General features: G+C 33.9%; 2 protein-coding genes across 2 annotated transcripts; one reads left to right on the top strand and one right to left on the bottom strand.

Annotated features, from left to right (window-relative positions):
* Nucleotides 1-1,225: 1,225 nt before the first annotated feature.
* Nucleotides 1,226-5,796, top strand: LOC107831188 (inositol monophosphatase 3). Its single transcript, XM_016658931.2, has 12 exons — nucleotides 1,226-1,316; nucleotides 1,418-1,473; nucleotides 1,757-1,807; nucleotides 2,624-2,704; nucleotides 2,814-2,917; nucleotides 3,008-3,092; nucleotides 3,499-3,553; nucleotides 3,651-3,694; nucleotides 4,415-4,483; nucleotides 4,571-4,671; nucleotides 4,993-5,049; nucleotides 5,346-5,796. Exons 1-12 carry the CDS (start codon nucleotides 1,304-1,306, stop codon nucleotides 5,440-5,442), a joined length of 813 nt encoding a protein of 270 aa, XP_016514417.2. The 5' UTR covers nucleotides 1,226-1,303; the 3' UTR covers nucleotides 5,443-5,796.
* Nucleotides 5,797-6,428: 632 nt separating this feature from the next.
* On the bottom strand, nucleotides 6,429-9,101 carry LOC107831189 (cytochrome b561 and DOMON domain-containing protein At5g47530-like). Its single transcript, XM_075224618.1, has 3 exons — nucleotides 8,402-9,101; nucleotides 7,481-7,729; nucleotides 6,429-6,858 (listed from the first exon to the last, which is right to left on the bottom strand). Exons 1-3 carry the CDS (start codon nucleotides 9,014-9,016, stop codon nucleotides 6,520-6,522), a joined length of 1,203 nt encoding a protein of 400 aa, XP_075080719.1. The 5' UTR covers nucleotides 9,017-9,101; the 3' UTR covers nucleotides 6,429-6,519.
* Nucleotides 9,102-11,316: the final 2,215 nt, after the last annotated feature.

Here is an 11,316-nt window from a genome sequence, read left to right as displayed (position 1 = left end):
CAATATCCGCTCATCGAGCCCGCTTGAGGTCGGCCTCACTAAGAGGATGGACTAACTATATAAGACAAAATCTGCCCTAGAATATTTAGGGTAATATAGCATTAAGGAAAGAGTCAGTCGAGAAAAATACAAAGACTACATTTTTATCAAGATTCTTGCCCATATTATTTCACACTTTTCCACCATATCCGAGAATAGTTCGAGCAAATTTTGGATTTATTTATTATTCATCATTGTGAGGAGGAACATTCGTCCAATTCATCCTTTATTGGGCAAATCATTCCTCATATTTACTTAAATATCATTTATTGCTAGTTATACCTCCATTATTGCTCATACTTTATGAACATTTTATGCTTATCATTGTCAACACTTCACTGAATATGTACCATCTCACACACATTTTAAAGATTCACGTATAGAGTTATTATCATTAACTAGATTTAACCCGTTATTATATAAATTTAATAGTTTAGGCGAAAATTATACTTTTTGGTTAAACATAAAGGAATTGGGATAAAAGTGGAAGAACATCCACACGAGGGAATAACGAACACAGCATATACTCACGTACATAGGCATATTCCACGAATCTCTGTCGGTTATTTACCAAACTACCCTTAATTTGTCTTTCTAGGATTCTTGCTTTGGTATTTGATTCCTATTTTTTAGTAGTATCATTATTTTCCCATAAAGATATTCCACTACTTTCTCATTTTCTTCCTAAAGGGTTTCCACGTTAAATTTCCCCTAATTTGTAAAACGGTAAAAGGTCATATTTGCCCACTTACTTTAAAAAATTATTCATATCTACCCTCCGCTTAAATGTTCAAATGTATATGCAGTCAAATCTTTTTTTGACTGTTATAATAAAATATTATTATAGAGAATATATCCTATAATATAACATAAAAATTGATTTCATAAAAAAATGGCTTTTATATTGATTAATTGTTATATACTGATATTGTTATAGATAGTTCTGACTGTGTCTCTGTCTGTAATGAGATCCAAATCCAGCACTAAAATAGATAAGTTTAGTGCCAATACAATTTTTTCACAGCGGTTCATTTGCTCAAACCTATTACCTGATCCATCCTAAAGTTCTCTTTTATTTCATTTATTAATTTGTTATATTTTAAATATGCATGTAAATATGAGTAAATATAGGGGTATTTCAGGTCAACAAAATTGTCTATAATGATCTTTCATGTGCCTACGTGAAGGCTCTATAATCTATATATATTCACATCATATTCTTACTTTTCTCTTCCCATCACTCAATTAACAAAATATTTCAAAGATGGCACAAGATGGTATAGACCCTTTCATCTCTAATTCTAATTTTTTTACCCATATACTTGTATAAGTATTTGTATGTGAATTATTTCTGAAATGCCATTGTTTTGAATTTCAGATTCACTTGAACAGTTTCTTGATGTTGCAGTTGAAGCAGCTAAAAAAGCCGGAGATGTAAATCTAATTTGACCCAATTGCTTCTTTTTTCATTTTTTTGGAATTACTTTATAGTTTTTTTTTGTTTGATCAATTTAGCTACATTATAAAGATTCAATTTTTAGCTTTAATTTTGTCTTGATTTCTTTGTTTCAAATTTGACCCAATTGATTCTTGTTTTGCAGTTACTTGTTATTTTATCGATTTCTTGTCTGATCAATTTTAGCTACATTTTAAAGATTCAATTTTTAGCTTTAATTTTGTCTTGGTTTCTTTGTTTTTGCATTTCTGGGTTTTGAAGGTAATTCGCCAAGGATTCCACCAGACTAAGAATGTGGAGCACAAAGGAGTGGTTAGTGCTTTGTTTAGTCGTTTTTGGCTAAGCATTTCTGTTTTGGCTTTTTCTTGTTAGTGGTTTTCTGTAAATTTGTTGTCTTTTTGGACTGAAGAGCTTTCTTTTTGTGTTTAACCATCTGGTGTCTAAAAATCAGAGTCCTAAAAATCACTATCCCGACTAATTTCGATTCTCGCCGTAGGAAGCCCATTAAGCCCAATATGGAGGGTTTTAGTCTCCTATTAAAGACGACTCCATTCCCAGGCTCAAACTAGAGACCTCATAAGTAGTTTACTTTCATTTTTGGACTGAAGAAATATTATTGCTTAATGTGCTAGTCAGTTTTTTGGTTGTATGAAGGTTAATTTCGGATATTTAGATACTGCTCAGAGAATGAACCGTGTTTGTGGCTTGAGTTTGAGCATATATGGTCCATTATCCAGTAGGAAACTACTTATGCTTCTTATAATAGTCAAAACAAATTTACTTAAACTGAAGGAAATGCCTTTTGAACTAATTTGGTGGCATAGTTCGAGTTGTTCGGGAAAAGGAGAAGGGTGAAAGAAGGATTATTGTTCTTCTTAGTTTTGGCTTATATTGCATAGGAAGCACAATGGAAAACTGTAGTAGGTAAACAATGTTTTAGAGTGTTTGAAATATATGTAGTGTGAGACGTGCACGTAGGACTTAGTTAAAAATGAATGTTTATTGCATAAAGTAAATCATCTTTTTGTTTTTGGCAAGAAGAAACATGTAAATCTTGGTATTTGCAGTCTCTTATTTGATTCTATGGGTCTTCTGTACACTTACATTTTTGTTATTTATCCAACGTAGGTGGATTTAGTCACAGAGACTGATAAGGCATGTGAAGATCTCATTTTTAATCATCTCAAGCAACATTTCCCAAGTCATAAGGTTAGCTTTCATATCTTATATTCTTCGTTCCATCACTTTATTAGCTGTATTGTGAAAAGATTTTACTCATCTGTTTCCGGCTCTTTGCTGCTATATCTCTTCCCTTTAGTTCATTGGTGAAGAAACAACGGCTGCTTGTGGCAATTTTGAGCTGACTGATGAACCAACTTGGATAGTTGATCCACTCGACGGAACAACTAATTTTGTGCATGGGTAGTCATAAATTTCTCCATACTTTGATAGAACTTGTTTTATGATTCATGAAGCCGCTCAAGCTGATTTGTGAAACTTGATTAATTTTAGGTTTCCGTTTGTCTGTGTATCAATCGGTCTCACAATTCGAAAGGTTCCAACAGTTGGTGTTGTTTACAACCCAATTATTGATGAGGTGAGATATCTCTGTCAACTATGCTTCAATTCTAAATTAGTTGAGTTCGATTGTATGAATCCTCTATATTCATTTTCTTATACTTAGGTTCAATTTATTCCAATACGAAATAATATATTTTTGTAAGCAAATATGAGATACTTTATAAAGTAAAGGTTCTCTAAATTTCATGCTTACCCCTACACAACTATACAAGTCCCTAACCAGAATAAAATATTCCTAAGGACACAGGTCCTAATGTAAGTGTAACAACAACCAAACCTTATTTCCATTTCATAATAGTGATAACTTGTTGTGGCCATCTTGACTTGTGATCAAATTGGAAGCTGTTATTCATTTTATTTATGTTGTTTCTGGTGAATTGATGGTTCAAGTTTGTAAGAAGATTTTTTCTTTTGATATGTAGCTTTTCACTGCAATCGATGGGAGAGGTGCTTTTCTTAATGGGAAGTCTATCAAAGGTATTGTTGCATATTGATTATGGTGTAGCTTTTAAAACATCATGTCTACAACCTGTCGATCGCTGACAAGTCTTCTGCATTATTTTAATACCCGCAGTATCTTCACAGTCTGAACTTGTGAAGGCTCTTCTTGCTACGGAGGTACTTGACCTTCCTTATTGTTGCTTTTTAATAGCATCTTCCGATTATTGATTACGATTGCAACCCCGCTGAATTCTTTTAATGAAACGTGATACATAAAGAACAACTTCAGTTTATCTGTTCTGCTGTAACTATGGCTGATAAGAACATGAATTTTAGATAATTGTTTTCGCAATATTTTTCAACTTCAATTACATCCATCTTGGTTTGTATAAACTCGGAGTCTCGGACTTAGCATATAATTGGTTGTGGTGTGGTCATTCTTTTAGAATACCTTTAATTATTTAACTTCAAGCAAGACCGCCCGTCCTGTCTACAACAACGTATAATTCCACAAGTGGGGTCTGGGGAGGGTAGTGTGTATGCAGACCTTACCCCTACCCTTGAGGTAGAGAGACTGTTTCCGATAGACCCTCGGCACAAGAAGATGAAATGCGACAATAGCATAATAAATAGGATAAACCTGCCACTTAAGTGAATATGGAAACCAGGTTATGTTGCCTCTCGAACTCGCTTGTCCTTAGTCAAGATTTACTTTTGTTCCTGCAAATCTCTAGCAGCCTCCTATTATATTGAAAGTCTTACTTCCTGTGACATCTTATTTAGAAAATATATTATAGAGCTAGCTGGATTTATGCCTATCAATGTGTTAGTTCACTTTTTCTGTTTACCTCTTTGATATACTAGGAAAAATTACTGACATTTATTTTACTGGAGCAGGCTGGAACGAAGCGGGATAAGTTAACTCTAGATGCTACTACAGGGAGAATCAATAGCTTGCTTTTCAAGGTTTCACAACACCTGCCAAGACATCCAAGTTTTTGGTTAAAATATGTTCAGACAATAAAAATAACTGGGTTTATATTTATATTACAGGTCAGATCCCTCCGGATGTGCGGTTCTTGTGCTCTAAATCTCTGTGGAGTGGCATGTGGAAGGCTTGATCTCTTCTATGAACTTGAATTTGGAGGCCCTTGGTAAGGCTTGTAATTTCTTTTCAGTCTGCTAACATGTGACATATTGGCAGTGGCGGACCCAAGTGGTGGATAGCGGGTTCAACTGAACCCGCTTCACAAAAAATTAATACTGTGTATATGTATAAATTATGATTAAAGCTATGTAAATTTTGCATAAATATTTTATTTGAACCCACTTGATAACTACTATTTTACTACTAAATTTATATGCTTCTAAGATTGAACCCGCTTGCACAAAATCCTGGGTCTGCCACTGCATATTGGTAACAAAAAATTTAAAAAGCATGTGACTTATTGGTGACAATTTGCTTAAACATACAGGGATGTGGCAGGTGGTGCTGTGATAGTGAAAGAAGCTGGAGGTTTCGTGTTTGATCCGTGAGTAACACACACTATTCCTCGTTAACTTTTCCAAATAATGAAATATAATGAGATGAAGTTTCCATGTTCACATAGAGAGAAAAGAAGTAGAGTTTAGTATTCCTGAGAGAAATAGAGATCAAATAATTCAATAATATATTTAAGTATACACCTATATGGAGCGGAAAAGATGTAGCAAATTCATATAGCCGACCCCAACGGTTTTAGGATCGACGCAAAATTGAATGATTGATTGTTTTAATAATCAAACGACAGTTTGATATCTCTGATGTATAGTAGTTTTTCTTCATCAGATCTGGTTCAGAATTTGACCTCACAGCTCGACGAGTAGCTGCTACAAACGCTCATCTCAAGGACGCATTTATCAAGGCCTTGAATGAATCAGAATGAGAAGAAGCTACCGTCAGAACCAGTTTCATTTCATTATTAAGCAGGGTATAGCTATTCGTGTCCTGACTCCATCTTCAGGATTCAATCATTATTTAGCCAAGAAACATTCACTTCTTACCATTTATTGCTGGTTTTAATTAACCAGGCAAGTCAGCTTTACTATCCTTTTTTATATACAGAGACCATATAATGGTATAGATTTGGTTCATTAGTGTAAGAAGCTTCCTGAAAGGCCAATTTTCGTCATCAACATCAGTTTATTTGATGGAAAGTGACTTCAATGATATATTATGTAATGGGATAGATTTTGTTCTATAGTATAAGAAGCTTCCTATAAGGCCTATTTCTGCCAAAGACATCAATTTGTTTGATAGAAAAAGACTTCATTGATATAACTTCTCTTCAATCTTATCATTGTCAAACACTGTCATATGCATTATTGGAGAAATAATTGTTAACTTTTTTTGGAATAGCTTTATACTGATAGAATATGATGAATTATTTATTGGCTGTTCAACTTTTAAGATTGGTAGTACTTTTTAGAAGTAGTTTGAAAAGATAAATATTGTTCTTCTACTCCCATAATGGTTTGCACTATATCTGATTTTTTGACTTAAAAATATAGTCACTTGCTGTGCTAATGTTAAAGACTACTAGTATATATCTCTTTATGCTTGTAGTCAATATTGTGAAGTGCAGCTGAATAAGAGAATGAGAGAAACACTGAGAAAAAAGAACACCCTGATTTATATTGCACAAGGAGTAAAGTACATATGTAAATATCAACAACAAATTCAAGATAATAAAACCCGAACCGAAAAAACAACCACCTACTGTAAAGCCACGAGTGGGGTCTGGGAAGGGTAGTGTGTATGCAGACTTTACCTTTACCTTTACCTTGAGAAGGTGGAGAGGCTGAAATTCAAGAAACTGAACCGACAAAAAAAAGGGAAAAAAGAAAAAGAAAACCATCCCATGATGCTCTATATCTAAATATTCCTCTGGCATCATATCCAAGTTTGAACTACATAAATAGACAAATCAAACTATCTCCAGTACAGAAGAATATTTCAATGTCTAAACTCTGTAATGTATCCTAGTAGTTCCATTTCCATAGCCATTTGTTTCATATAAACCTTGTCCTTGTGTATTCTTCTCAACAGTAGTAACAGATTTGTTTCTCTTTATAACCACACACCATGTAATAACTTCCAAGAATGCAGCAATGATTCCTAAACCAATTAGTGTTCCAATATAAGCTATTCTCCATTTGTTCTCAGGATTCAAGATGTTCAAACCTTTGAATATGTTGATGATTCCAAGGACAACAATTGAGTATCCAACTGATCTGTGGTAAATGTTCCAGTAGATCCTGTGTTTGTGATCCCTTTTTGGCCTTAGAAGCATAGCAGAAGCCTGTAACCAAAAGGCATATTCACATTGTAGTTAAATTAACAATTTAGATGATTGAAAATAAACCTCCTTTTCAACTTCATTTCTTGCTTAGAATGTTATGACTCAAATATTTAATAGGAAAAAGCTATGTTGCGCGGACTCTCCACGATACTGCCGTACTTGCTGATAGTATTTTCGGAGAGTCCGGGCAATATAGAAAAAAGGTACGAAATTACCCCTCTAATATACGAATTATTTAAAAAATTTTCTCTCCCTTAAACTTCGGAGACATTCATACCCTTGCCGTTAACTAACTTGCCCTAGACTTTACGGAGCTCCGACCAGGTGAATTCCACGTGTCAACCAAGAAAAGGTCCGATTTTACCCCTCTACTTTTAACATGATTTCATATTATCCTCTGTTATACTTCAGGTTGAAACACCATTAAGGTCAAGGATAAAAATACGACAATTTACTAACAACAAGGATATGAATAGCCGAAGTATAACAAAAGGTTATTAAGATATTTCGTATAGTAGAAGGCTACTTTTGAACCTTAGGAATCACTTTTTGGCATTAACAAATCAATGTTGATAGCCAAAATCTTGAAGTAATATTGTGCGGTAGAGAATGACTAAATTACCTGGAGGGTGGCAAGGGAAAACAGGACAATGCCAATGGTTCTATGGACAGTAAATTGAATACCAGGGGATTCACTCCCCAGTTGAAGACCAGTAGCCCAACCAGCAACACCAATAACATAAGCTGTGATTTGCCAAATGGAGTGTAGGTAAAACCAAGCAGGATCTGAAAACACCTTTAAATACCTTGCAAACAAGATTCCTATAGGCATCATGATCCCCCAACTCACTGCATTTAGCAGTCCATGAAGCTGAAAAAATCCATTAAAAAATCAGAATTTCAAGTCAAAACTTATTACTAGTACTTTTCAACGAAAAAATGCAGTCAGTTTCGCGTCTGCTAAACATTATCCACTATAATGGTAAAGTTGTTTTACAACTTTTAGCTATATTAAGGTAATTGTACTTTTACTTAGTAAAAGTAAAAGAAGCAGACACAATATAGAACTGGTAAAGTCACATAACTATTTCTTGTCGCATTAAAATAACTAATTTTTTCTACTATAACAGTAAAGTCATCGACAAAACCTACCCATCAAGGTGTGACTTTAATGTTAAAGTGGTAAAGTTTAGTAACAAAAATAGTTTTCTGACTTTACATTTTAGAGCAATAAGAAAAAGGGCAGCCCAGTGCACTAAGCTCCCGCTATGCGCAGGGTCCGAGGAAGGGCCGGACCACAAAGGTCTATTGTATGCAGTCTTACCCTGCATTTCTACTAGAGACTGTTTCCACGACTTGAACCCGTGACCTCCTGATCACATGGCGGCATCTTTACCAGTTACGCCAAGGCTTCCCTTCCTGACTTTAGTGTTATAGTTGGTAAAATTCTACCTTAATGTGATAAAATAGTTTTTTGACTTTATCGTTATAACACATAAAGTTCAGTAACTATACGTGAAATTAAACAAATCAAATGACTTACATTTTTCTTGTTAAATTGTGAGCTTGCAGCTCCACTTGTAGTAGTTTTAGATTGTCCAGAAAGAAGCCTAAGAGCTCCAGCAGATTGAACATTAACACCAGAAGTATCATGCATTGCAGGAGAATCCCCTGAAAGTGGACCTTCTTGCCAAACTTGGTTCACAATTGTAGAGTTAAACTTATCAAGTTTTAATGTAGCAAAAATGGCGACTTCGTTATTCGAATAAGTAGCTGATAAATCAGAAACGGGAAAACTCAAATTCCCTTCTTGTAACTGTGTTTGATAACTTGTGACAGGAGATGTGTAAACTCTCATTTTTCCATCTGATTTTTGATATGCAACTAATGCTTGTGAACCAACCATCCCTTGAGAAGTTGGATTTATAGCCCATGCCACCCATCTTGTGGAGGCAATCTTAGTGTGTCGAAAGGCGATTTTCGCAGTTTTAGAAGAAGGATCATAATTCCAGTGAAGGAATGAGTTCAAGTAAGGTAGATCACTACATGAAGTGAAGATTTGGTTGCTTGTAAAGTTGTACTTTGTGCATGATTGAGCATATGTGGATGACACAAACAGAGAAAACAGAATACATGAAATCAAGAAACCTCTTAACATTTTCAAGAAAACTAATAAGGATTCTAGAATACTATGTTGTTGTTGTTATTGTGGTGTTTGGAGAAAAAGTTTAGGATGGAATGACAAGAAATGGAGGGGCTAATATATAAAGGGTAGTGGGGTTAAGATTAGTTAGATAGTTTGGCTTGGAAGTTTTCTTTAATATTTGTACTTTATTTGGGGGGGTGGGGGTGGGGGTGGAGGGGTTTGTTCTTTTTAGGGCACCTGTCAAAGTGCTGTTTACTAATTAAGTTTGTTTTCAACAACTATTTCCTTTTTTCATACCTGCACATGTCTAACATTCAACTGCAGTTGTCCTAAACTTAATATTTCATTAAGTAGGGTGATAAAAAGGGAAACAACGATTTAAACAAATGAAAGAATCTTTCAAGAGGAATAAATTTGTATATGAGTACAAAAAGTTTTTAATATCTTCTTCTTTCTACCCCATCCATAATTTTCCTTACTTGGACTATTTGATTCTTGGTATAGTTTGTAAGTTTAGTAATGAATGACTATTCACAGGTATTACCTTGCCACCAGAAAATGATTTATTTTTATATCATGGATACCTAGTTAGATAAGATATACTAAAACTATGAATGGGAAACTGTCGCTTGGATTAAAATTCTAACTTCTTTGCTCTTTAGATACCTTGCTTGATAGAGTGGAATTTTCAGTTTTTCACCTATAAAACATAACAATTCAATTCAGTTATTAGAGTATATTTTTGCATATATAAAAGGGGCAGCCTGGTGCACAAAGTATCTCGCGTTCACGTAGAGTTTGGGAAATGGTTGCATTCCAAGGGGTGTAATTTAGATAGCCTACTCTAATTTAAGCATTAGAGACTGCTTTCACGGCAGTTGTGAGGAGTTTCTGGAGGTGTTTCCGGTGGATTTGCCTGTCATGCCACGTAATAGGATTATTGATTTTTTTTTTGTATTGACTTGGTTCTGGGCATTCAGCCCATTTCTATCTCATCATACCGTATGACTCCAGCTTAGTTAAAGGAATTGAGTGAGCAGCTTGAACATGACTTATAGATCGCACGAAGCCAACCCTTTTATATAATTTTGCATATATGTAACACGTAAATCTCGACTCCATCTTTGAGTTAGATAAAGTCAAAAGTAATCACATCGTTAATTATTGGAAATCTTAACCACTTTCATTCTTTACTAAACAAGACAAAAGTCACACAGTAAAAACACTACTAAAGCTCATTGGTTATGAACTTTTAAGACTTAACCACTTCATTATATTAACAACTTATTTGTACTCTTTTGCATTTTGAATATTTAATTTATTGGGTTTGGGATAGAACAGAACCAGTTGGGTTAGGTGTATGATATCCACACAGCTAGGTCAAACCAAACCCAACCTCTCAAATCATCCAAATAAAAGGATGACCTAAACCTTTCAAACTTTCAATGAACTGTATCCATTTGTCCTAAAATCTCATCTGCTTGAAATCATTTCCATTTTAAGCCTTTAATTTAATTCCTTATTTTATGCAACTCTTCATTAGTTTTATGTTTTTCTTTCACCCACTTTTCTTTTTGGTAGGATCAAAGTACCTTTATATCACCTTTTTTGTGTGTTAAAAAAGTATTAGTTTTTTAATTAAAATTATAAGTCATTTATCAGTACATACAAATTAAACTTCATTATACATAATTCAATCTCAATTAGCCCATCTCTTAAAACTGAGTGACAAAATATAAGTAGTCTCTAATACAAACTTCTACATGCAATGTTTCTTTACCATCACCTAGATTTTCATGGAAATAATAAAAACTTTATGATATAAGTAGTTCATATAGCTAGTGATGTATAGTACAAGGAAATTCTAGTATAGAGTTTAAGCAGATGATTTCATGCACATGTGCGCTTAATAAACTTAATAGATTAAGTTTGCAAAGTTTGACTTAAGAAAACAACTCCTCGGCTGTACCTAAGGTAAAGGAAATATTGAAATAAACAAGTACATATAGAGCCCGTTTGGATTAGCGAATTATAAATAACTGATAAACTAAGCATTTACGTGTTTGGATACAAATGCTGAAATTGATAATAAACAGATAATGTGTTTAATAAAAAAAAATATTGATAAGCTATTCTTTTGTTAAAATGACAAAAATACTCGTGAATTTTTTTCAAAAGAATATAGATTAAAAAAAAATTGTAAAGAAAATAATTAACAACGAATATGGAATGAAGAGAAAGTCAAGCAATTTATTTTGGAAAAAGTATTTTGTGAATAGAAAATATTATTAAGGATAAACTAGTAAAAGTGT

Source organism: Nicotiana tabacum, chromosome 11 (assembly GCF_000715075.1).
Source record: "Nicotiana tabacum cultivar K326 chromosome 11, ASM71507v2, whole genome shotgun sequence".
Lineage (NCBI taxonomy): Eukaryota > Viridiplantae > Streptophyta > Magnoliopsida > Solanales > Solanaceae > Nicotiana > Nicotiana tabacum.
The sequence above is the reverse complement of the archived record's forward strand: the minus strand, read 5'-3'. Positions and strand labels throughout refer to the sequence as shown.